The sequence below is a fragment of the Gopherus flavomarginatus genome, chromosome 14 (genome assembly GCF_025201925.1).
Source record: "Gopherus flavomarginatus isolate rGopFla2 chromosome 14, rGopFla2.mat.asm, whole genome shotgun sequence".
In the NCBI taxonomy this organism is placed as follows: Eukaryota; Metazoa; Chordata; order Testudines; family Testudinidae; genus Gopherus; species Gopherus flavomarginatus.
Window position 1 is genome coordinate 19,190,462 of NC_066630.1, and position 27,402 is coordinate 19,217,863.

The following is a 27,402-nucleotide window of genomic DNA, read 5'->3' on the forward strand; positions in this document are numbered from 1 at the left end:
GTGCTGAGAGAGGAGAAGAAAATGTGTTTATTGTGCCTTTTTTACGGAGACTTCATTTTGTTTTATTTTGCATCTGATAATGTCAAACGTTTTAGGGCAACCAAATTTTGTTAAATGGTGACCTATAACTATTTCCTTGAAAAAAGAAAAAATGTTCTAATCTTATTTAGCAGTGCTGCTAATACTAAGCATAATTAGTAGGCATTTCAACAAACTATTAAATTTTATTGTTCTATTTTCTTTAATAGATCCACAATTAGACTTCCTGTTCTACAAGGTGTCCCAATATGCATGGGACTGGTAACATCAGTACCACTAGAGAGCCTGGAGTTTGCCTTTCTATAAAAGTAAGACAGCTTTTGTTCAATATTTTTTGTGTATTTCTAAGGTTTTCTTTTTTTTTGTTTTCGGTTCCTCTGTGCAACAGCACAACATAGCTTCTGTTATGCTTTCAGCAGTGCTACTTGCACATTATACGGTTAACTTACATACCAGTATTGATGTTCTTCCACCAAAACGTAGTCCCTCAAAAATAAACTTAAATTTAAATTTGTTCAGAACATCAGTATTTATAAATAAAATGCAGCTGGTCTCTACAGTCATAAAATTACTATTTTTTTTGGTGGGACTTTATTGTAATAGAACTGAGAACATGGCCATACTACTTGGTCCCCAAAATACATAGAGAATCCAAGTACTGTCTTTAGCATAGTACCATGCTTTTCTTTTATGAATCCCATGTAATGATCTTCCTTAAAGATCCTGCTATCCTGCTATCTCTGGAGGATGGTTCTAGCCTTCATGGCTTTCCACAACATCACCTGCCGCCTCAGAATAAGGGTTTGCCTGTGAATGGCTTGAAGTTATTGATATTTGCAAAGGAGCTTTCAGCTGGGAGCAGTATTCCCCGAAGATTCATCCTGTAGCAGAGGCTGGTGGTACTCTCCACCTCTTGTCTAGCTTGTCAGTATAAAGATAGGATGTAAAATAAGAACAATAAAAAGAAAACCTCAGAGAACCATTCAATATTGCAATAAAGCTGACTTGCATTATCCCCGTAGGCAGACTCCATGCTCTAGTGGTGGTACTAACGTCACCAACTCTCATCAGAACATGCTGGGACATCTTTGTGGAGGGGGAAGTCTTTGGTCAATGAGCCGCAACATCAAGGATCTTTAAAGAAAGAAAGGGAAAGGTAATACAGTTTCTAAAATGTGTTAAGTGACGGCTAATGTTTATTTAGCAATTCTGCTGATCATACTAACCTTGCAGTGTTTTTCCAGTTCGTCTTAAAGGCTTCTCCACAGTCTTTCTCTCTCCCTCTTAGAATCATCTGACTTGAGGTTTTCATGCTGCACTCGTGGGAATGTAAAAATGTGATTTCTTTTAAAATACCGTTGCATTTGTTAGACCACTGTATAGCGTGCTGCTGCTTTCAGAAACCAGATTAAACTGGGGTTCATTGACAAATTTTTCAGTGATCATAATGAAGAGTTTATTGGCTTGCCAAGTTTTTCTCCAATATTAGACATGCACCACAGATGGCTGTAGTTTTAGAAGTTAGAATTGTTGTCCCTAGGTAGGCTGTGCCTTTCAAGATCATTTTGCAGTCCTCCCAGTGCACCCATTTCAAATGACAGGCCTGTGCCTCCACTTCTCTTTGGGTTGGGATCCTGTAATCCAACCACCCTTTGACTGAGTCTGTGGGATATTCTGTGTTGCTAGTCTTGGTACCTTCCTGGCTTAGCACCTGGAAGGGTTTCCCTTTGGGAGCCTTTAATAGTATACAGTGACACATGTAGTTTCTTCAAAACAAAGTATGATTTTTTTGCCAAAAGGTGCACAACAATCAGAAATTGATGTAAAAAGAGGCCTATGTACATACCGTCTTGCCTGTGCTTGGCATTCCCTTCAAGCCAGGACATGACTTAGACTTGCTGGCCCCCATTCTCTAGGGAACCAAGTTACAGCCTACTTGCTGCAGACCCTGACTTTCGATCAGTCTAAGTGACTTCTGCATCTGTGTCAGCCCTCACTGACACTCCATGGTCACCTATCTCAATTCACTCAATCCCCCAGCCCTTCCTTTTCTAGGCTCAGGGTCCTATAATGGTTTAGTTCCTACTTTAAGCCCAGGATTAGCAAACCATTTTAACCTGGATAGAGCCAGTAGTGGATATTCCACAATTAACAGTTTTCCCATTGTTTTGATTTTCCTGTTTTCCCTCTAATGGCCTCTTTTATCTAACTCCATAGCAAGTGAGCCATCATAAACACACAAAGGAATCTCTTCTCTTTGGTGACATCTGTATGAAATTACTTAACAGAAATCTTAATAAAAACAATATTTATTAAAAAGAGAGAAAATGAATTTAAGAGAAGAACTATTTCTTCAGCACGTCTCGATTTACACTTCTCTTTAAGCTATTTTGAGACCGGGCTTTATCAGTTTAGTTACAGAGGAAAGAGAAAAGCAAACTCTTCTGTAATCCATCTGGTCAGACTGGCAGCCTCTTTTGCTGTCCAGATACCAGGTCTTTTTTTGTCCCTCATAGACATGCTTATTAGATCCTTGCATCTCAATCAGCTTACTTACCCAGATAAGCCTCCCCAGTTCCTTGCAATGTTGTTGTAGCCACGTTGGTCCCCGCATATGAGCGAGGCAAGGTAGATGGGGTAATATCTTTCATTGGACCAACTTCTGTTGGTGGATTTGACAAGCTTTCGAGCTTCACAGAGCTTTTCCTCAGGTCTGGAGATGGTAACCAGACGTCCTGAGGGACTGTCCCGATATTTACTTGTTTGTCCCGTATCCCGACTGATGTTCGGTTGGGACGCAAATTGTCCCAATATTTTGCCCTCTGGCGCACAGGCAGAGGCGGCTCATGCCCTCTTGCCCCAACTCCACCCCAAATCCGCCCCTCCCCCCATTGGATCCCTCCCCAAATCCCCTCCCTGGCCCTGCCTCTTCCCCAAGCACGCTGCATTCCTCCTTCTCACCCCTCCCTCCCTGGCTTACGCTAATCAGCTGCATGGCCGCACAAGCGCTGGAGGTAGGGGGGAGAAGCAGGACGTGGCAACCAGCTCAGGGAAGATGGAGGCAGAGTGAAGGTGAGCTGGTGTGGGGGGGCGGGGCATGGAGATGCCGGTGGGTGCTCAGCCCCTACCATTTTTTCGTATGCTCCGGTGGCTCTCGTTTTTGTTTTCTCCTCCGCAACTGGCTCTTGGTGTTTGTGGGTTTTTTGTTTGTTTTTTCTTTTGTTGCTCTGCTGGCACCCCTTCCCGCCCCCCCCCCCCCCATCCTGATATTTCACGTCTCTCATCTGGTCACCCTAAGAGTATCTGATCTAATTACAAGGTGGTGGGACAGATTAAGAACGCCTTATGTTAACAATCTGGTCTTTCCCTAATTCATGCCATAGTCCCTGCTCTCCAAACCAGTTTTCTCTACTTATCTAGGTGCACAACAGTGTTTGGGAACTGGCTGTATGCTGTTGGATGGACCGTTGAGCTTAATATAATACAACCATACAATATATTCTGGGGGACTTTCTCTCTTTCTAATACTGTAAAGTCTAAGAGGAGAGCAAGAGGAAGAGGGAATTCTATGAAAGGAGTTGAACTACTAGTACATTTTGAATGGTTAGCACTGCAGTGGTGCTGGCAGAGTGCTCTCTGCAGTTGTTTCTGACCTTTGCAAGGGGTGAAATAGAGGAGGAGTAATTGTACTCTTTCCTAGACCACCTATGCAAGGTCCGGACAAAGCCTAGTCCTAAACGCATTTTGATATTCTAAATTGTTTTTAACTTGTTCTTCTAAGATTGTCTGTTTTGTAACTTAAATATGCAAAGACACTACCAATTTTCAATAGTTTATCACATCAGTAACCAAGGTCAGACCTGATGTTTTGCAAATAAAAACATTTTTCTCTTGCACCTCAGTCCTGTCAATCCTCTTAAAGTATAAATTATTAAAATAGCTTTTGAATCTTTAAAACCTTGTCTGCCAAGATTAATATAGCAGCTCTTTTCTGCATTTTTAAATAGTAGAAAATACAAGTTTTTTGAAGCTTTCTGCTTGTAGTTTGGTCAACAAAATAGTTAAAACTGGATCATAAACAAAACTCTAACACCTTATGAATTACAGTATAACTAAGCAGACAGTGGTAACCTTTAAAATTCTCATTACTCATGACCTGAAATTTGTCAGTAAAAATTCTGAGACACTTCCATTTGTAAAAACAGTACATCTCAGGTTTTAGTGACTTATATGCCAGGATAATATTGCTGTATGTTGAATCTGAGGTTGTCGAGGCCTATCATACATAACTAACATAAATATAAACTCTTTTATATAAAAACTGAGGTTACGTTATATTTTATTTTTTACAAAATCTATTCTAATTTTTGTACTTGCAGTGCATGTGTTGCTACATCTTAGAGTTTTGAGTGAATGTTGGTTGAACCATAGTTTTATCTTAACACATTTTGAATATATAGCCATGGGCTAACACCAGGTAGTTTTACCAGTGGTGCAAGTAGAAATCATTTCCTGCTCGTACACTGCACTCATGAGATGTACACAAAGGAAAGGCACGTGTGACCTCCCCACATCACCCCCCCACGTGACTCCTCCAAGCCCCCAGCCCGGGACCGCCACTCTCTCCCCGTCCCTTCCCCACATCCATCCCATGTTACTGGAGCGGGGGAGGAGAGAACTCTGTTCTCATGCTGTGTTGGAGACTTCTGCTATACAGACCCTAGACAGGAGGACTCGAGATTCAGCTGTGCGGAAGGGCGTGGGGAGGGCTCCTCCTGTGTCTTTCCAGTATGGCATATGGGCAATAAATATCTTACTGGTGCGGTTTACCAGAACATACCACCATACTTACACCACTGGTTTTACCTCATTATACAGAATATGTACCTGCTAAAAGTGAAAATCTTCTCACTCTTTTGTATATGAGTGTGACAGCCCTTGGAATTTAGTGTTAGCATTTATTGGCTGCTCTAAGAGAAAGGAGACTCTGTTTCTTGCTACATGAAATAACACTTTTGAGGCAGTTGATCACCAGTTATTTAATGCCTCATGTACAGATCTGGTGCAGTGGAGGTTTGGCTAAGAAGACATGGATGAGGAACGTGATTTTGACTATCACTAAACCTTGTAAGAAAAATATGAGAAACTCATATCCAAGTGGGATATCTGCCAAGGTTGTAACTTGGAGCATTACTTTGCTCCAGCTCAGTCTCCACTGATATCCTTGGTGATACTCCCCCACTCTACATCTTCACAGCAGGTCTAGGGAAATTTCAGGATTCCACTGGTAAGGTTATTGTAAAGACCTAGAAATACGTTAGCTTTTAAATTCACCGTATGTTTTAGCAAATGTAAAAACAAAGCAGCTTGTAATGAAATACTTGTTGAAATTACAGATCAATCTTTTAAAGTTGTTAGAATTTTTAACTGTGTGTATTCTGCATCCACCACTACCATATGTGCAGTCTTTTGGTCACAAAGCTACAAGCTGTATGTAAGAAGTTCCAAAATATTAGGGCTACCAGTATTTAGGGAAAGTCACTTTGTTCCTAAACTTTTTTTAATCTATATGGCTGGATATTCCATTTCTGAATAAAAGAAAATGATAGCTTTTTCAACAAAAAGAAGAGAAAATCCATTCATAAACAAAAGGATTAACGCTTTTTCTAATATGAATTCCCTCTCTCTTTGCACATGTCCAGTTTAAGATGTGAGTACTTTTTAATATTTACATTGCAGTAGTGACAAGGTACCACAGTCAAGGTTAGTCTCTAAACATGTGCAGAAGTGTGTTCTGAGTCCAAAAGAGCTTACAGTCTAAGTAAGATAAGACATATATGAAGGATGGTGCAGGAGAGAGATACGTATAATCAAATACATGCATGTTTACACATATATACATTTGCATTTTAAAAAATTATAAATAAAATGAGTCTGTTACCTCCATCTGCCCCTCAGCCTACCCATTACTTGACTGATTTCTTTAGAGGCATTACAGCAGAAGTGAATGTTGAGAAGGGATTGGAAGGAACTGTATGCATAACTGTTTATATGAAGTTCATAATTACCAGGTTATTCTTTGCCTAGTGTTGTATAAGATTGTACAATTTATTGAGAAGTATATTTGCAATCATTCAGCTCTTCCATTTTTACTCAAGAAGCCAGAGTCTTTATGTAGCCTTACAGCACTGGTATAGTCATTGCTTTTGGTTTATAATCCCATCAGGACTTCAACCATTCTGCCCCACTTTGTGTTTCTTTGCTAAAAGGACCTAGAGTGGGAAGAGAGATTTTGTGACATCACAATGGTTATGTGGTGACAAGCTGATTTGTAATTATTTTTAAATGACCTTTTCTCTAGTCTTTTTCTTGCTCTTTGTTTGGTGCTGTTGAATTCAGTTTATGGAAAGCCTATACTGCATTTCTATTTTTTTTTCTTATAATGAAAAATTTAACCAAGAGCTATATGAGTAGAAAAAAGTGCCTAATTTTTTTTTTGCTAGAATGAAAATGACCACAATGCCACAGAGCAAGATAGTCACATTTCTGTAATTAGAGCCCTGGAAAATGGGAACTGTGATTTGACTAATCCTGAAATTCAAGGACAAAGCTTATGCTACAATAAATGTGTTAGTCTCTAAGATGCCACAAGCTCCTATTCTTTTTTGCTATGACATTGTTTCTCAAAAAGAAAAAAAAACCCAAAAAACAAAAAACAACACCTATGTTGTCTAACAGAATTTTTTTCTCATGGAATCCCTCTACTAGATCCTTACAGTTGTGTCTAGGTTTATTTTTTTATTGACTGACAGTTTTAGGTATGTTTGCATAAGGTATATGCTCAGTAAGGGTTTGATCTGTCAAATCTTCCTCACCCAAATAGTTACATACATGGGTACTTCCATTGGCGTCAAGGACAAAGGCCATGTCTACACTACCACTTATGTCGGCAAAACTTATGTCACTCGGGGGCGTGAAAAAACCACGCCCTGAGCAACATAACTTTCACCAGCATAAGCGGTAGCATTCACAGCACTATGTCAGCAGGAGAGCCTCTCCTGCAGACATAGCTACCACCGCTCATTGAGGATGGTTTAATTATGTCATTGGAGAGCTCTCTCCCATTGGCATAGAGCAGCTGCATAAGAGATATTACAGCAGCACAGCTGCATCGGTACAGCTATGCTTCTGCAAGGTCTCTAATGTAGACATAGCCTTTATTTGCATGAATAAGGGTTGCATCAGCACACTCAAATGGCCCAATTCTGCTTTCAGTTACATGTACAGCTCTCAGTAATTTTAGCTCCACATATATATCAGAGAACAAATGAAGGTCCAAGAGAATTTTTTTAAATTTAGTGTCACAGCAAAGATGAATTCAAAACATACAAACATATTGCTAACTTCCTTATGGTTACGCCTACAGTGTGAAACCATTGTCAGCCTAAGCTGATCTTGAGAGGACTTCAAAGTGTCTTTAAAAAAAATTAATATCAGAAATGTGTTGACATAGTGAATTCAGCTCTGGGAAGTGTGAGAATGATGTACTGTAGTGATGTAATAAAATGTAGATTTAAAGAGACACTGCAGTACAAAAACTTGAAGAAAAGATAGAGAAAGAAAAGGCTGCAGGAAACAATCTTTTTCATATGGCTTAGTATAAATTCAGTTACAATAGCTGTATCTAGGAACAGAGTTCATAAACAGTTTTCACTTTGGGCTGTATTACTTCAGCATTTTTGATATATGAATAATTTTGTATAGCAGAGAATGCTATATAGTGGTGGATATAGAAAAAATGACAAACCATTCAGTTAGAAGATGGTTGTTGTAAGTCTTATATCATGACAGATTTGTTTGAAATATGCATTTTTAATCAACTGACTTTCTATTGTGCTATAGCCTAAAGAAAGCAATCACTGCAGTGCCCCCTGCTGGTGAATGGCAGCTCACTGTTTCAGTAATGTCAGTGATTGACTAAACCAAACCCATTGCTGACATAAAGCCAAGGGTGATGCTGAAGACTGCCAGTTCATTTTAAATCACATCATTAAAATAACAGAAGTATATATCAATATAAAACTACTGTTCACTGATTCCTCTTCATTTTTTAGATGTGATGGTTTACTGCCGTTGAGTTTGGCTGAAAAAATATGAACACTTCACAAAAAAAGTTTGTTTTTAAATCTCTCCGGTTTTTATTCACTTGTCCCCATCTTTTTAAATGAAATTTATCTTTCTAATTACAATTCAGGAAATGCTTTCAGGGTGTGAACTTTTCCATGTAACATCTTATATATAAGCACACATTCATACTTTCAATTAAAAAAAAAGTTGTTCAGTTTAATCACAATAAAAATACTAGAACTGGGTATAAACCTCATGTAATCTTTAGATCTTTATATGTTATTAGTGGGGCAAAGCCACCAATCCATGCACAAAATGGCCATTGATTTCACTGGGAATCTTTTTCCTGATTCTACAAAGGGAGTCCCATTGAGCAGAATAGGATGTAAGGCCCCAGTCCTATGAACACTTACTCACATAATTTCCTTTGGGACTAACTGTCCATAAATGTTTGCAGGATCAGAATTTAGGCTTGCAATATGTGGCTAGAAATGCATTTCCAGCATTTTTAATTATTTGAATAAATTGAGGAATTCTTAAGTGCCATTAATGTTGCTGCTTTTATTGGTTAAGAAAAATTTAATTCCTCTGTACATCTGGAAATTCAGGAGATTTCATCTATAATCTGCCTTGCCTTTGCTTTCTCAAGGCAAAATTTCCATAATGCATGATTATTAATTATATTTAATCTATAAAATTACAGTGAAGAAGATATGAAGTTTAGGTACACTTTCAAATTCAATAATACTATCTGCATTACTAAAGATAACATTTATCACTACTTTCACTGTCAGTTCCCCTATTTTCATAAGCTCATGGGCCAGGAAAGGGATTAGTCAGGACATGCAAGCACCACAGATTGACAAGAACCAAAGAGATCTTTTTTTATGGGTCCAGCAACCCCTCAGCCAAAGGCTTGCAATGGATTTTTAGTAACTTGACTGTAAAGTACTTGCTCTTAGTATAATCTTGGCACAAAATGTCAAATGCTAAAATAATTTCAAAACTTTAGTTAGTTAGTTTACAGTTATAGTTTTTAGATTATCCAACTGCAGTTGAAGTTTCATGTTCTGATATTGGACAAATACATTGTAAGGAATTTTTTTTTTTGACAGGTAGCATGTGTAGTAAATATGCAGTTATAATACATAATATGCATTGGGCCATATTCTGACCACATTTACACTGAGGTTAATCCAGATGAAATCAGTTGAAAATAAAGAAATTATTTCTTATTTATCCAGCAGAACTAAGAGTTGAATTTGGCCCAGTGTGTGTATATTATAGAAAGTTACTGATATAAACTGCAGTGAACTTCATAAATATTTTCCAGCCTTTTAAAAGAAAAACCTGTTTAAAACTATCATTTACATAATAAACAAGCATTTAAAAATGCAATCACAAATCTTTTCAAGAGATCATGAATGTGTGAAGAAAGATGGATGAATAATCTTCAAGCACTATGTTATTTAACAAAAATGAAACCCACATTTAAAAATTATGATTAAATGTCACTGTTGTGGTACAAATGGACAAAAGGCAAATAGGTTTAAAACACTGGCACAGATCTTTCCTTGGGTACAATAGGCACAACTGAGAACTTGTAATCAGGCGGATTTTTAAAGAACATGTCAGCCTCAACACTGAATTTCCTAACTTTTGTTGGTTCATCTTAACAATGGTTAAGCATGTTTTTTTTTAAATTTCATTACATGTCTGAAACAGCCATTAAGGTCAGTTATTTAAAACAGAACCTATTATATCTTTCTGTAGGACCCAAACCTGCAAAGAAATGCAGTTCATCTGAAAAGAGCTTCTGTAGTGCATTAATATAATTTACTCCCAATTTAAGCCACTTTACATTGCTAGAGTGGTGTAAAGTGCATGAGTATAAATGCACTTGTAGGATTTTTTAATACTAAGCTCCATATGTTCACATTTTTGTATAACTGTGTTTAAGTTTATAGACTAAGCATAATTAACCTCCCATTACACACAACTTGAGAAAAAGCAAAAAAGATTGATATCTTCAGAATTTGCTCTTAACCAATTTTTTTATTAGCAAAAAATATTTTTAACCGAACTTTTTTTCAAATGGTCATCTTATAAATTGATGAATAACTGAAAGTGCAATATATATGCAGTGGTGTTATAACTGTGTTGGTCACAGGATATTAGAGAGACAAAATGGGTGAGTTAATATCTTTTATTGAACCAACTTCTATTGGTGACAGAGATAGCTCTGAAGAAGAGCTCTGTGTATCTCAAAAGCTTGTTTCTCTCACCAACAGAGGTGGGTCCAATAAAATATATTGCCTCACCCAGCTTGTGTCTCTAGTGAAAGATATGTATATCTAACCATTTATTGTGTATGTCTAATGCTAGTCCAATAAGGTTTTCTCAAAAAATGTTCCTTTACTTATAGTCCATTCCGGAATATTCTGTAATTTCTTCTCAGGACTATTGTACTTTATTTTTTCACTACCGTAAAACTGTATACATTACATTCCCTTCTGTACTCTGAATAGCAATCCTTTCAGGGAATTTTACTAAAGAGAGACATTTTTGAGATATTTCAGGTACTGTGTTTGTAATTGCTGTTGTGTCATGGTGCTAAGAAATGTTAGGGGGTGTTTTGGGGAGGTTAATTTCATTTTTTTTCTGCTTCAGCTAAAAAAATAGGAATTACAGATGTGCCCACTGAGGTGGTTACCTTTATTTCCCATGCAACACAAAACCGACTGAGAACCATGATAGAAAAAGTAACAATGGTAACACAGCACCGAATGGAATCGCACAAAGTAAGTATGTAAGGACATGGTACTGAATGCTGTCCAATTATATGATTTGAGGTATTTCAGTAATAAATCTATTCTTTCCTTTCTGAGCAGACTATAGGTGGAATATCTGCTCTGTTCGTGGCATGGTTTGGTCAGAATTTATCCATGATTAATTAATGAGGGTTGGTAGGTGCCTTTCTCTATGATAGAACTTGTCCATGGAATGTTGCCTTAAATCCCTGTAGTCTGATTATTTCAGTTAACGATACTAAAACCTCTTGTGGGATGGCAGTTAAACTGTTCCTAACTGTGGGTCATGGTTGAAATAGCTGTTTCTCATTGCCTCATGGATCTCTCTGAACCATGGTAACCACATCTTGGATTGAAATTGCTTTTCTTATGTGTAAACCTGCTTTTAAAAGAGCTTATAATTCTACTTCTTGGCTGTGAGAAAAATTAGTATGTACTGTTACAAACAGAATTAGCTGAAAGGAACATTGATCCAAGTAATGAATACATCAGAGACTACAAAGATGAGATCTTGCATATTGGGCTGAAATTGAAATGAAAAATGATCATTTTAAATCAGCTTTAACTGTTTTATAGTGCATATCAAGTTTCATTCATAATGGAGGGAAATGCCACATATTTTTCTTAGACAGCAGTCTCAAAATTCAGAGGTTCAACACTGAATAATCAATGACATTTTCTTTGAAAATAACATTTCAAGTTAAAATTGTCCTTTGAGCCTGTTGCGTGATTGTAATTTTACAGAAAAGTGACATAATTTGGGTATCTAACACTATGGGAGCTCTAGGAAGAGACTGCGAGCTAGTTTCTGACCACCAGTAATAAACAGAAACTCTTTAACAAGCAAACCAAGTTTTTATTCCTTAACCTTAAATACTAAAGATATTTTTATGCCTGTTAAACTAGTATCAAAGCACATTGAAGAGGTCATGATCACAGGGCAAGTGGCAATTTGGACCCCTCTTAGACTGTTTTAGGTGGACCGTCAGGTGACTGGCTTGTCTTTCTTCACCTCCAAGATGTCACCACACTTGGACTGGCTCTCGGGGAAGCCGAGGGGCTGCATCCCAACTATGTAAATGCGACAGGTCCAATTGTACTTAATTAGCATCTGCAAGACCTCATCTTCTAGGAGTCCGTGACCAGTGGCTGATTAAAGTGACTGAAATTAAACATCTTGTTTATTCATCCAAAGGTACATAGAGGCCCAGACACCCTGCCACATCCTCTGTGTGAGTCTCTTAGAGACTCATCTCCGGTCACTGCTGCTCAGTTATTCCCACCTTTTTCTCTTCCCTAGGTCAGGAAAATTAGTAGTTTAGTATCCCCTTTGATCCCAGGCTTGGGCCCAGGAAGGATAAACCTTGCTAGCATAGGCAAGAAATTATTCCCCAATTAATAGCTTCCCAATAGTTTCTTTCGCTGACAGCGATAGTTTTGCTTCCTATTTGTTTCCTCCCATCAACTTCCTTTACTTTAACTCCCGGCAGTAAAACAGGATAGTATCAAGCAGATAAACAGAAGTGCAATGTGATGTTCATAAAAAATAATAGATAACTCCCTCATTCTCCATAAAAATGTCTGACATGCTCCCGTGCAGCCAGTATCATAAATAATTGTTTGTTGAATGCTGACGTTATGTTCATAGTCTTTTTGCCTTACTTTTGTCCATTTTATTTTTAATATAGATCTGTTTTAACTTGTGTTTTAAGCTCTAAATGTTTTTTGAAGTTCTACGTATTTTGACAATTTCTGTAACTATATTCCAGTTAACTATAAATATAGGACCTGCAGTTTATATCTAGGTTTAATTGTCTACTGTTTAATCATAAAATTAAACGCCACATTTTTTCAGTCAGTTAATCCATTGTTTTGATTTATTTAAGTGTGTGATACCTCTGACATTGATTAATCAGTCCATATATTTAGTATTTAAAATGTTATGTTAATTAAATAATTTTATCAATTACTTGTGTAGCTACAATATAACAAATAAGTCTGTTGGTTTCATTCTCTTTTTGTAATAAATTCGTGCACCATATACATCTTGTTTGTTAACACTTAGGGAAGATTCTAAGGGATAGTAGTTTAAAAGCCTGCATGGATTTATAGCTTTGTTAAGATGACTTGTTTCTTATTTCCCAGGATGATGAATGGTATGAACAGGCTACAGATGTTCGATCACAGCTGAAGTTTTTTGAACAGTTGGAGCGTTTAGAAAAGCAAAGAAAAGATGAACAAGAGAGGGAAATTTTGTTAAAGGCAGCCAAGGTACCTGTTTTATTTCCTTTTTAAAAAACAAATATTTACATAAATAGTGGCATTTATGTATCAAAAGCTAGTACAGTGTAACAAAAAAGTATATATACATTGGCCAAGTTCATCCAGGATGATGTAGGAGAGGTTGAATAAGTGACTTCTAGATGTACCAGTGTTAGCTGAGCCCATTGGGGACCAGAGGAAGGAGATTCACAGCTGCCTCCAACCTTGCCCTGGGCTGTATTTACACTAAGCTGTAACTTTTACACCAGACTTTCAGGGTAACTGCCAGTGTGACTCTCTTCACAAAGCCACAGTGCGTAATCAAGCTCAGCTGCCCTTCTCAGTGCTCTGTCCCATGTTACTTCCCCCTGTGCAAGTGCACATGCAGTAGCTTTTCACCAGCGCGCATTAGTCCACATGGATCCCCAAGTATCAGAGGGGTAGCCGTGTTAGTCTGGATCTGTAAAAGCAGCGAAGAATTCTGTGGCACCTTATAGACTAACAGACGTTTTGGAGCATGAGCTTTCGTGGGTGAATACCCACTTCGTCAGATGCATGTAGTGGAAATTTCCAGGGGCAGGTATATATATGCAAGCAGGCTAGAGATAACGAGGTTAGTTCAATCAGGGAGGATGAGGCCCTGTTCTAGCAGTTGAGGTGTGAAAACCAAGGGGGGAGAAACTGGTTCTGTAGTTGGCAAGCCATTCACAGTCTTTGTTTAATCCTGAGCTGATGGTGTCAAATTTGCAGATGAACTGAAGCTCAGCAGTTTCTCTTTGAAGTCTGGTCCTGAAGTTTATTCTGCTGCAGGATGACTACCTTAAGATCTGCTATAGTGTGGCCAGGGAGGTTGAAGTGTTCTCCTACAGGTTTTTGTATATTGCCATTCCTAATATCTGATTTGTGTCCATTTATCCTTTTCTGTAGCGACTGTCCAGTTTGACTGATGTACATAGCAGAGGGGCATTGCTGGCATATGATGGCGTATATTACATTGGTGGACGTGAAGGTGAATGAACCGGTGATGGTGTGGCTGATCTGGTTAGGTCCTGTGATGGTGTCGCTGGTGTAGATATGTGGGCAGAGTTGGCATTGAGGTTTGTTGCATGGATTGGTTCCTGAGCTAAAGTTACTAGGGTGCAGTGTGCAATTACTGGTGAGAATATGCTTCAGGTTGGCAGGTTGTCTGTGGGTGAGGACTGGCCTGCCACCCAAGGTCTGTGAAAGTGTGGGATCATTGTCCAGGACGGGTTGTAGATCCCTGATGATGCGTTGGAGGGGTTTTAGCTGGGACTGTATGTGATGGCCAGTGGAGTCCTGTTGGTTTCTTTCTTGGGTTTGTCTTGCAGTAGGAGGCTTCTGGGTACACGTCTGGCTCTGTTGATCTGTTTCCTTATTTCCTCATGCGGGTATTGTAGTTTTGAGAATGCTTGGTGGAGATTTTGTAGGCGTTGGTCTCTGTCTGAGGGGTTAGAGCAGATGCGGTTGTACCTCAGTGCTTGGCTGTAGACAATGGATCATGTGATGTGCTCGGGATGGAAGCTGGAGGCATGAAGGTAGGCATAGCGGTCCGTAGGTTTTCAGTATAGGGTGGTGTTAATGTGACCATCACTTATTTGCACCGAGTGTCTAGGAAGTGGACCTCCCATGTAGATTGGTCCAGGTGAGGTTGATGGTGGGGTGGAAGCTGTTGAAATCATGGTGGAATTTTTCCAGTCTCCTTCCCATGGGTCCAGATAATGAAGATGTCATCAATGTAGCGTAGGTAGAGAAGGGGCATGAGAGGACGAGAGCTGAGGAAGCGTTGTTCCAGGTCAGCCATAAAAATATTCATTCACCTGCACGTCCACCAATGTAATATACACCATCATATGCCAGCAATGCCCCTCTGCTATGTACATCGGCCAAACTGGACAGTCTCTACGGAAAAGGATAAACGGACACAAATCAGATATTAGGAATGGCAATATACAAAAACCTGTAGGAGAACACTTCAACCTCTCTGGCCACACTATAGCAGACCTTAAGGTGGCCATCCTGCAGCAAAAAAACTTCAGGACCAGACTTCAAAGAGAAACTGCTGAGCTTCAGTTCATCTGCAAATTTGGCACCATCAGCTCAGGATTAAACAAAGACTGTGAATGGCTTGCCAACTACAAAACCAGTTTCTCCTCCCTTGGTTTTCACACCTCAGCTGCTAGAACAGGGCCCCATCCTCCCTGATTGAACTAACCTCGTTATCTCTAGCCTGCTTGCATATATATACCTGCCCCTGGAAATTTCCACTACATGCATCTGACAGAGTGGGTATTCACCCACGAAAGCTCATGCTCCAAAACGTCTGTTAGTCTATAAGGTGCCACAGAATTCTTTGCTGCTTTTATGGATCCCCAAGAACCTTTGTTGCCATTTGTGCTGTCATAAGCCCAATGTAATACATTCTGCTGGAAAATTTTCCCCATTGGGGTAAATTGGCTGATCGGTACTGAAACTTGAGACCAGCTCTAATACTACTAGTATACATAAAGACATTTTCCATTTAAACAACTTTTCATTTAGAGTTTTGTAAACTGACAGTAATAGTACATTGTATGTTGTTCACATAAACAAGTTATGTTCAAGCAGGTATCCAGTTTAAAATTTTAAAAAATGAAAACTCAGGTGATTAATTCACTCTCAATGCACTGGTTTATCCTGATTTATTATAGTTATTGTAATCTCTAAAATCATTCCTGCCCTGATCTGGAGCAGTTCCAAGCACTGCAATTCCCACTGATGTCAGTGGGAGTTGTGAGTGTTCAACTTTTCCCAAGCTCAAGCTTCTATTGCAATGAAGCCTCTGGATCTAGATGACTATGGATAAGATTTTCCAAGAAGTGTAAGGGAATTAGGTGCTCGACTCCCACTGAATTTCAACAGGTGCCTAACTCCATTATGTTGTTTTAAAATTCCAGCCTATATCTGCAGTATTTAAACATAGTGCAGTGAGCCAGTGGTGGATTTTTACTTTTAATTCTCAATTTTCAAGATATTTTGTTTCATTAATTGGCTAAATTCTGCTCATTTGCATCAATGTAATTCTGAAGCAATACCACATGGGTGTAGAATCTGTGCCAACATATGTAGAAATGTTGGTGCAGTAATTTCTAAATACCTGCAGTTCTGATCGTTGTGATTTCACAGTTCTTCTGGGATTCAGATGGAGAGGGATGCAACACCATAATTTGAGTGTCCCTAGCCTCTATTTGCCAGAAGCTGGTACTGGATGACAGGTGATGGATCACTTGATGGCTGCCTGTTCTGTTCATTCCCGTGGAAGCACCTGGCATTGGCCACTGTCAGAAGACAGGATAGTGGGCTAGATGGACCATTGGTCTGACCCAGCATGGCCATTCTTATTCTTATATTCACAAACACAACTGCATAACATAACACAAACTTTTTAAAGTTTATCTTGAAGCCTGATGCCTGTATTTTATGAGCCTATCTGTAATATATACTATAAAGATTGCTGATTTTGATACGCTCAGCATAAGATACTTCAAAGTTGTTTCTAGGGAACAGCCCTGAGTTGGATTGGATGAGAGGATACACTAGATGACCTAATTAGTCTTTTATGTCTCTAACTGCAGTGATTATAATGTAATTTACAAATAGGCTTATTATTTACCCTTTCTTCTTACAATTTTAATCTTCCTAATCATCTTTGTTGCCTCTTGTATTTATACAGTTTAGTTACGTATACAATATCCACAAGAGGGACAAAATGGGGGAAATCAGCACCCTTTTTAAAGACTTGATGTTCCTAATTTTGTTCCACTAGTTCTTACAAATGAAGATGGGCCTTCAGAAAGAGCTTCTACCAATTTAAGAAATTAGTTTAAGTTAATTTTTTTTTAAATGGGCTGAAAAGAAGAATTGACTCATTCAAATACTTTAGTCATTGATCCGCTGAACTAATTTTTAAATTCTTAAAACACCAAAGAAATCATTCTGGACCTGAAATGTTTCCTGATGCTAAAAGCTTTACAACTTTTCATGAATTCCAGTGTAAATGGGACATTTTATTTAAGCCCCTCATTTTCTGTGTTTTGTTTTTCATTCTGTTTTGCTTTTTGAAGTTCATATTCTTTTGCTGTGTCGCATTCTCACAACAGTATAAATAGGCCTATTAATTTCCCCTTAATGATTCTTTGAATGCAAGCCAGAAGGTATCATTATTGCTTCATGTGTCATTTCCCCCAAAGTGTGCTCTTACTACTTCTTTGAGTGCTTGCTCATGTCGATTCCTTGCTAGGCATGTGCGTGCCCATGTGCACAGCTGTCAGAGATTTTTGCCTTAGTGGCATCCATAGGGCCGGCTGTGGTGCCATCTGGAGTGCCACGCTCATGCGGCGGTATATCAAGTGCTGCCAGCACTACGCCCTCTCAGTTCCTTCTTACCGCCTGTGACGGGTGGTTGGAGCGCCTGGCCTTGCTTAGCAGGAGCATTAGTGGTTCTTCACTGTTTAGATTGTTCTCCTTTGTTGTTTAGTGGAGTGATTAGTTAGCTGTTAAGTGTTTTAGTTTAGTGGTTAGAGTCCTGGCTGGGACTCCCGCTCCCCAGGCTTCAAGCGAGTTCTGAGTGCAACCAGCCAATGTACATCAGTGACCCGCACGATAGCTGTATAAAGTGCCTGGGGGAGTTCTGTAGAAAAGACGAGTGCCAGATCTGCAAAAAATTTCATCCCCAGGCTCAGGAAGAGCAGGACATTTGATTGCAGGCCCTCCTAATGGAAGCTGTTCTGCGCCTGGCATCAAAGCCCTCACTCTCGGACTCGATACCCGGTGCTTCGGTATCGGCATGCAGTGCACCCCCAGCACCAGAATCCGCCTATCACTGTTCCCCCTCACTGTTACTGAAGAAGCGGTCTAGGTTGACTGATCCGCAGACAGTGCGCAAGAAGGGAACTTCGGGCAAAGGGCTGGTGTTATGCCTCGTTCCCACTATGGAGGCTCTCAGAGGTACCACAGTGGATGGACCCTCTAGCCTAGCCAGAGACCCACCACCAACTTCGGGGAGCAGTAGGGGGTCCTGGCCCATCGCAGCGCCATCTGCACCCAAAGCAGGCCCAGCAGCCAAAAAACAGTTAGGCCGACTGGCACCTCAGATGCCTAGCAGATCCCGCCAAGATACCAGTACTGACAATCAGGCTGGTTTTGGGGCTGCCCCCAAAGGTAGTGGAGCGTCTCTAGTCACTGGAACGCAGGCGTCATTCCCCTTCATTACAGCCAAGGACCCTGGTACCGCAACCTCAGTTTCTGGCCAGGAGGCCCAGATCTCCAACACCACTGTCCCCAACAACAAGACATAGGACTCTGGAGTTGCAATGCCAATCGCCATATTCACAGTACCATCGGTCCTGCCACCAGAGATTGCCAAAGCTCTGATTACCATCGCCTTGCAGATCTCCCAGGCATTGGGCCCATCCAATAGGGTACCGTTCCTGGTCACAGCACCGGTCACGAGGGCCCCAGTAGCGTTCTTTGGGCAGGCACCGGCCCTCAACTTCCCCATACCAGTCTCCAACAAGGGTCAGTTGACAGGCTCAGGCTTTGACAGCCCTGCCCTGGTCATCAGAAGGGCAGCGGTCCAGGTCAGAGGGCCAGTTCAGCCTTCCCCCATAAAGGGCAAATAGTCTCCTAGCCAGGAACCCGGCATGGTGCCTTTGGCACCAGTTCGGATCAAGAACAGTGGCCCACCCAGTGGGAATACTGGAACCTGGGGGTGGGGGATGGGGTGCCTGGCCTGTTATGCCGGCACCATACTCCCACCACTCCTCCCAGGCTCCATCAGACAAGCTATCCCCAGCACATGGAGATGAGGTGGCAGCAGGGCCCTCAAAAACCAACAGTGCCCCCCCGATGACTTCAGGAAGCACCAAGTCCTACTCAAGAGGGTTACTGCCAACCTAAAGTTGGAGGTCAGGGAGCTAGCTGAGGAGTTCAACCACCTCTTCAATGTCATCCCCTCCTCCGCCCCAGCCCGGGTCACGTTGCCCATTCACCCAGCGGTCCTGAAAATTGACAAGTCTGTATGACAGACCCCATCTTCCATTAAGCCCACATCCAAGAAGGAGGAAAAGAAGTACTATATCACCACAAAGGGGTTTGAATACCTATACATGCCCCCTTTCACAGAGTCCCTGGTCATGTCTGCTGTCAGAGAGAGGGCCATGCAGGGCCAGGCGAGTGGCATCCCCAAGAATAAAGATGCCAAGAGGCTGGACTTATTTAGCAAAAAGGATTTATTCAACAGCCAGCCTCCAATTTTGGGTATCTAACCATAAGGCCCTACTCGGCAGATACAATTTCAAGCTGTGGGACTCCATCAGCAAGTTCAAGGAGAGGCTTCCACAGGATCAGGATCAGGAGTTCGCCACCTTGATGGAGGACGGCAAGGCTGTGGCCACAGGTGCCCTCCTGATGGCCTGGAATGCCACAGACTCAACGTCCAGTGTGGTCATCTCTGTGATAACCATGAGGCATAGCTCCTGGTTTCAGACTTCTGGGCTGTCCCAGGAGATGCAAACTACTCTCCAGGACCTCCCTTTTGAGGGAATGGGGCTATTCTCAGGGATAACTGATGCAGGGCTCCATGCCTTAAAGATTTACGGGCCACCCTCTGCTCCTTGTGCCTGCATACTCCTCAAAAGGCTAGTTCTGCCCCTAATCTCCTCCACCATCATCGAAGTCTTGGGGTGCCTACAGAAAGAAGGACAGAGATAGGGGCTTTAGGCAACACCACCAGTCATCATCTTTTCCCCTGCCCAGCCTGGTCCTTCCAGGGACCAAGGCAGCCAAAAGCAGTCATTCTGAGGGTGCGCCCAAGGATGACACTCCAGTCAATGCACTGGATTCCTGTCTTCCTTAAGTGCCGCCACCCTTTCCGATCAGCCTGGTCCCATATCACCTCGAACTGCTGGGTGCTTGACACAGTTTTGTTGGGCTATACCCTGCAATTTATAGCTGACCAACCCTTCTACCCCCTTCCTCATCCCTCTTCAGGGACCCTTCTCGTAAGCAACTACTTGTTCAGGAGCGCTCACCTCGGAACTGCCTGAAACAGTCTTCTTCAAGGACAAGGTTCAATTAAGACCACATCCGGCCTTCCTTCCCAAGGTAGTCTTTCAGTTTAATTTGAGCCAAGACATTTACTTACTGGTCTTCTTTCTGAAGCTGCATAAGTCAGAGGAGGAGCGCAGGCTACATGCCCTGGATGTCAAGAGGGCTCTGGCCTTCTACATTGACAGGACCAAACCATTCTGTAAGTCTACACAATTATTCGTCACTGTGGCTGACAGGATGAAAGGTCACTTATATCTGCTCAAAAAATTTCTCCTTGGATCACTGCCGGTATTTGCTTCTGCTATGGTCAAGTGAGGGTGCCGCCCCCGGTGATAATCACCGCCCACTCTACCAGCATGCAGGCCTCTTTGAGGGCCTTTCTGGCCCAAGGACCTATCCAGGACATCTGTAGGGCGGCCACCTGGTCATTGGTCCATAACTTTTCATCCCACTACGCACATACCCAGCAGGACCGGGACGATGCTGGCTTCTGTAGAGCAGTATTATAAGCTGCTAACCTGTGAACTCCGAGCCCACCACCATAGATACTGCTTGTGAGTTACCTACAATGGAATCGACATGAGCAAGGCCTCGAAGAAGAAAAAACGGTTATTTGCTTTTTTGTAACTGTTCTTCGAGATGTGTTGCTCATGTTCATTCCATTACCCACCCTCCTGCCCCTCTGTTGGAGTTGCTGTCAAGAAGAAACTGAGAGGGCAAAGGGCTGGCAATACTTGATATACTGCTACATGAGCATGGCATGCCAAAGGGTGCCACAGCCAGCCCTACGGATAACGCTAAGGCAAAAATCTCTGACAACTGTGCATGAGGGCATGCACGCACACCTAGAATGGAATGGACATGAGCAACTCGAAGAACAACTGTTACGAAAAGGTAGATATCCACTTTTCCTCTGAATTTTCTCTACTACTATGGAATCCTTTAGTAGTTGCAGCATTGAGCCTCAAGTACATACAGTATCTGGTCATCCCCATCCTAATTGTCAGTATTAGCCACATAGGTGGATGGTCTAACCAAGTAAGCTTTGCTGTCTTACTACTTTTTAGGTTCTGTGCATATTATCATGAGTTAAAATAGCCTTGAGAACCACTTGTATGAGGAAACTGTAAAATCAAATCGTCAGGGTTAACAAGAAACAAGTTAAAAATGTCTTTAAAAAAATCTTTCTATGTTGTCTCAAACTATCTTCCTTTTTTGTGACATGTTCTCATTTTCCTGACATAGGATTATGCTCTATTATGTGTGTTCAGATAGATACACTTTTAGTGTGGTTTGTGATAAGGAAGAATTTGTTCTGAATACCCATCTTTTATTTACTTTCATTGTTTTTCTCTTTCTTTTCTTTGTCTCAAAGTCCTGTGACTATTATAGCTGAGCCTTACTTTGTTTTATTTTATCACATACTCTAGGAAAAGGTAATGAAAGGTATTACAGTGCTCCTATTGATCCTTTATTTGTAAGTGTCAGACTGTGAAATCTTTCTCTCATCTTTTGTTCCACAAATGTCACCCATTATAAATACTTTGCAGTATTATGCAAAGGCAGGATTAGAATGCAGAGGCAAGATTAGAAAGGCAAAGGCACAAAATGAACTCAAACTAGCTATGGGAATAAAGGGAAACAAGAAGACTTTTTATCAATACATTAGAAGCAAGAGGAAGACCAAGGACAGGGTAGGCCCACTGCTCAGTGAGGAGGGGGAAACAGTAACGGGAGACTTGGAAATGGCAGAGATGCTTAATGACTTCTTTGTTTCAGTCTTCACTGAGAAGTCTGAAGGAATGTCTAATATAGTGAATGCTTACGGGAAGAGGGTAGGTTTAGAAGATAAAATAAAAGAAGAGCAAGTAAAAAATCACTTAGAAAAGTTAGATGCCTGCAAGTCACCAGGGCCTGATGAAATGCATCCTAGAATACTCAAGGAGTTAATAGAAGAGGTATCTGAGCCTCTAGCTATTATCTTTGGGAAATCATGGGAGACGGGGGAGATTCCAGAAGACTGGAAGGGGGCAAATATAGTGCCCATCTATAAAAAGGGAAATAAAAACAACCCAGGAAACTACAGACCAGTTAGTTTAACTTCTGTGCCAGGGAAGATAATGGAGCAGGTAATCAAAGAAATCATCTGCAAACACTTGGAAGGTGGTAAGGTGATAGGGAATAGCCAGCATGGATTTGTAAAGAACAAATCGTGTCAAACTAATCTGATAGCATTCTTTGATAGGATAACGAGCCTTGTGGATAAAGGAGAAGCGATGGATGTGATATACCTAGACTTTAGTAAGGCATTTGATATGGTCTCGTATGATATTCTTATAGATAAACTTATAGAAAGTACAATTTAGATTGGGCTACTATAAGGTGGGTGCATAACTGGCTGGATAACCGTACTCAGAGAGTAGTTGTTAATGGCTCCCAATCCTGCTGGAAAAGTATAACAAGTGGGGTTCCGCAGGGGTCTGTTTTGGGACTGGTTCTGTTCAATATCTTCATCAACGATTTAGATGTTGGCATAGAAAGTACGCTTATTAAGTTTGTAGACGATACCAAACTGGGAGGGATTGCAACTGCTTTGGAGGACAAGGTCAAAATTCAAAATGATCTGGACAAATTGGAGAAATAGTCTGAGGTAAACAGGATGAAGTTCAATAAAGATAAATGCAAAGTGCTCCACTTAGGAACGAACAATCAGTTTCACACATACAGAATGGGAAAAGACTGTCTAGGAAGGAGTATGGCAGAAAGAGATCTAGGGGTCATAGTAGACCACAAGCTTAATATGAGTCAACAGTGTGATACTGTTGCAAAAAAAGCAAATGTGATTCTGGGATGCATTAACAGGTGTGTTGTAAACAAGACACGAGAAGTCATTCTTCTGCTTTACTCTGCGCTGTTCAGGCCTCAGCTGGAGTATTGTGTCCAGTTCTGGGCATCGCATCTCAAGAAAGATGTGGAGAAATTGGAGAGGGTCCAGAGAAGAGCAACAAGAATGATTAAAGGTCTTGAGAACATGACCTATGAAGGAAGGCTGAAGGAATTGGGTTTGTTTAGTTTGGAAAAGAGAAGACTGAGAGGGGACATGATAGCAGTTTTCAGGTATCTAAAAGGGTGTCATCAGGAGGAGGGAGAAAACTTGTTCACCTTAGCCTCCAATGATAGAACAAGAAGCAATGGGCTTAAACTGCAGCAAGGGAGATTTAGGTTGGACATTAGGAAAAAGTTTCTAACTGTCAGGGTAATTAAACACTGGAATAGATTGCCTAGGGAAGTTGTGGAATCTCCATCTCTGGAGATATTTAAGAGTAGGTTAGATAAATGTCTATTAGGGATGGTCTAGACAATATTTGGTCCTGCCATGAGGGCAGGGGACTGGACTCGATGACCTCTCGAGGTCCCTTCCAGTCCTAGAGTCTATGACTCTATGAATCTATGAATTATATGCTAAAATTATGCACGTCTTAAATGTTTGTGTGCAAATAGAACTATTACTTATCTTCTGTTCGTTTTTTTATTTTCTATTTCTTCTTCCTTTTTTATGTTTCTGTTTCTGAATTCTTTTCTTCTTGCCTTGCATTCCTTTCAACATTTTATCTGTTTGCAAACTATGCTCTTCTGAATTATTTTCTCTTTTGCTTGATGTTTGTTTTCCTTTCTGTTATTGTTGGATGTTGGGGAGATCAAGGATCTCTTATGCATTACTTCCAGAATAAAACCATTTTGATTTATAAGAGTCTGATCTTGCAAAATGCTGAGTGCCCTTAAACCCTGCTGAAACAAAGATCTAGAAAATACATAGAAATGCAACAACTTGAATTCTGATAATTACAGAAGGATTGAAGAATGGATTTGTAACTAAAAGAGTGAACAATCTTGTGGAGACTACAAGAAACCAACTGCATGAAAATGATGAATTCATATATCTGCTCTATACCAGCAGTAGTTGATGGGCAACAGATATTATAAATATTACAGATATTAGATATGATAGGTGCAGTATAATAGAAAAATATGAATGCATAAGGGTACAAACAAATTATCCGTGAAAGGCATGTCATGTCACAGTGTCATTCTTTGGGCTGGAGGCTATGTGCCATACTGTGACTGTTGTTTCTTAGCAAGGGCTTCATGAGACTCTTACTTGAATGGAAAGGGGTCCCTCCCTGATTCTCCTCTTCTCGGAAATATTGTATTTCTTGGTGGCACCCATACTTGTTGTTCTGTCATTTCTTGTTGCTCAGTCCAGGTGGACGGTGTATAACTATATGTGACAGAAGAAATTGTGATGTTGAAAGGAAAAACATCTATGGAAGTGAGGACGGGAAAATCCTAAATCATCTACCATTCTGTGGGCAGGTTGGGTGTGGGAAATGCCCAGCTTGCAGAAAAATAGGTAGAGAGTAGAGTCTGTCCTGGAGATTAAGGGTAAGTACAGTGGTTTATATTAAAAAAGGGAGTTATTTGTCTTAGCCTATTATTGATCTTACTATACACTATGATATATTTCTATTTTTACAATATAATATGATGATAATCTCATACAGCATAAGATAAATGATTACTTTTTAATGTAAACCACTCTATGGGTACATCTGTCTGTATTTTTTAAGTTATGGTACTTAACTCCAGTTGATCTTTTCTTTTTTAAATTGTCTTGCTCTGTAACATTCATATTTAAATGATCCTAAATAAGTTGAGGGGCTGGGGGGCTCAGAGGATTGGTAAAGGAGTAATGAACTCTCCCCCCCATGTCCCCTCCAGTTCATATGTGACCCGGTTTCATAGTGATTGAAAGTTATTACTCTCTGATAGCTGTTCAGTAGCCCGTGTGCAAAGAATTGGTGATTCCCATCCAGCTCTTAGTGACTTTCATAGTGTTGTCATATATTCCTATAATAAAGACTTCTGCCGCATTTAGCAATGTAGTTTGAAGTCCTATCAGAGAGGCTGATGATAAAAATTAACATTGACAATGAACTAGACGGTTTTCAACCTGTGGTCGATGGACCCCCAGGGATCCACAGACTATGTCTAAGATTTCCCGAGGGGCCTGCATCTCCATTCAAAATTTTTTAGGTGTCTGCAAATGAAAAAGGTTTGAAAACTGTTGAACCAGGCGAAGTTTCGAAAATCTCACAGTGACTGATTGTTGGATTGGATGATTTCCTGGTACTTTTCAGACTTCAGCTTCTACAGTTGTATGCATCTTCTGGTTCGTTGGTCTTTCCAGGAATGGTACAGACAGTGCCGTATTTGATCTATGACTTGAGCTGTCAGTTAGATGCATTAAACAGACACTTTTGTTACCAGTCCAGCTGAGCTGGATTTTAACTACTAATCAAAATATGTAGCTGTCTGATGACTGTTGGTGGTCTACTATTTGACATCCTTATCAGCTGTGAGGCCAGTGATTGAACTGGCTCTTGGAAACTGAACTACCTATGCATAAGGCTACAGTTTTGTTACGGGTATTTTTAGTAAAAGTCATGGACAGTAAACAGAAATTCACGACCCATGACCTATCCATGACTTTTACTATATACCCCTATCTAAAACATGGGGCAAAGGGGGCTCCAGGGTGGTGGTCTGGGTGTGATCTGATAAGTGGGATGATCAAGTAGACAAGGGTCAAAGCACGATAGTGGGCTGAGTTCTGGAACAACTTGAAAACCAAGTTGGCATTTATTCATTGGATTTCGAAGATGGATAAAAAGCAGTGAAAGGTGATGGAGAAAGGAAGGAATATGGTCTTACTTTCTTGAGCAAGAAAGTAGCTTGATCCTAGGATTCTGAATCTCTGATAATAGGTGATCATAAAGGAGGCAAATGCAGTAGTCAAATCAGGACATGATTAGGAAATAGGTAAGCATCTTAACAGGCAGAATTAGATTCTGGAAATATTTTAGAAAGGATGATAAGTAGAATTACAGACAAGGGAGACATAGAAGGAAAGTGAGAATTTAGGGAAAGCAAAGTCCAACTAAAGAGTACTACCTAAAGATATACTGAAATATCAGTATGCAAAATAACCTTACTCTAACTGGAACTCTCCTAATGCTATGGCCACTCCTTGTAGCTCATAGAGTTTGCCAATAGTTTGGGCAGAATATAGGGATTCCTATACTATTTTCATTGTATTGCAGATGTAAAATTGATCGATCACAGGTAGACGCTTTCTAATAGTGATGTGGTTTATTATGAATAAAAGTACAGTCACAAGACTGTGTTAGCTTCATTTTTAAGGTTGGTATTTTAGGAATATAGGAATTGCTTTACCTGATCAGCCCAGGGGTCCATCTAGACTAGTACCGTGTCGTTAACAGGAGCCGGTACCAGATGCTTTGGGGAGAAGTGCAACAAACCATACAACAGGCGGTTATGGAGTAACCTGCCCATAGGAGAAGTTTGGTGTATGTCTGTGATATGGTGAGTATGATGATAGAGAAAGCTGAATGGGTCAAGTCCACAGTTTTTTTCCCCAGTGTTTCTACTCTCTCCCTGGTAGAAGTGGCTGGAGTGAGGTTGTCCCCCAAAACCCACTGTGATCCTCAGCCACCTCCTGTCTTGGACTCCCTCTCTCCGGCTCAGACACCATGGTAATGAGTTCAATATGAAAACATAAATTTGGAGGAGATGGGTTGTCAAGGGAGGGTTCCACATTGTGGCAAGAGGATCCACACAAGATCATAGAATCATAGAATATCAGGGTTGGAAGGGACCTCAGGAGGTCATCTAGTCCAACCCCCTCCTCAGAGCAGGACCAATTCCCAACTAAATCATCCCAGCCAGGGCTTTGTCAAGCCTGACCTTAAAAACCTCTAAGGAAGGAGAGTCCACCACCTCTCTAGGTAACCCATTCCAGTGCTTCACCACTCTCTGAGTGAAGAAGTTTTTCCTAATATCCAACCTAAACCTCCCCCACAGCAACCTGAGACCATTACTCCTTGTTCTGTCATCAGGTACCACTGAGAACAGTCTAGATCCATCCTCTTTGGAACCCCCTTTCAGGTAGTTGAAAGCAGCTGAATCAACATTACCT

The 27,402-nt window shown here is 40.7% G+C and overlaps 1 protein-coding gene across 2 annotated transcripts in view; it reads left to right on the forward strand.

Moving 5' to 3' along the window:
* The window catches only part of LOC127034208 (transcription initiation factor TFIID subunit 4-like), a 208,924-nt gene that overhangs the window by 67,197 nt on the left and 114,325 nt on the right, over positions 1-27,402 (forward strand). For both annotated transcript variants that reach the window (XM_050922813.1, XM_050922814.1), the window contains exons 11-12: positions 10,837-10,967; positions 13,122-13,247. In XM_050922813.1, coding sequence (XP_050778770.1) covers positions 10,837-10,967; positions 13,122-13,247 — 257 coding nt within the window. The remainder of the gene's footprint in view (positions 1-10,836; positions 10,968-13,121; positions 13,248-27,402) is intronic.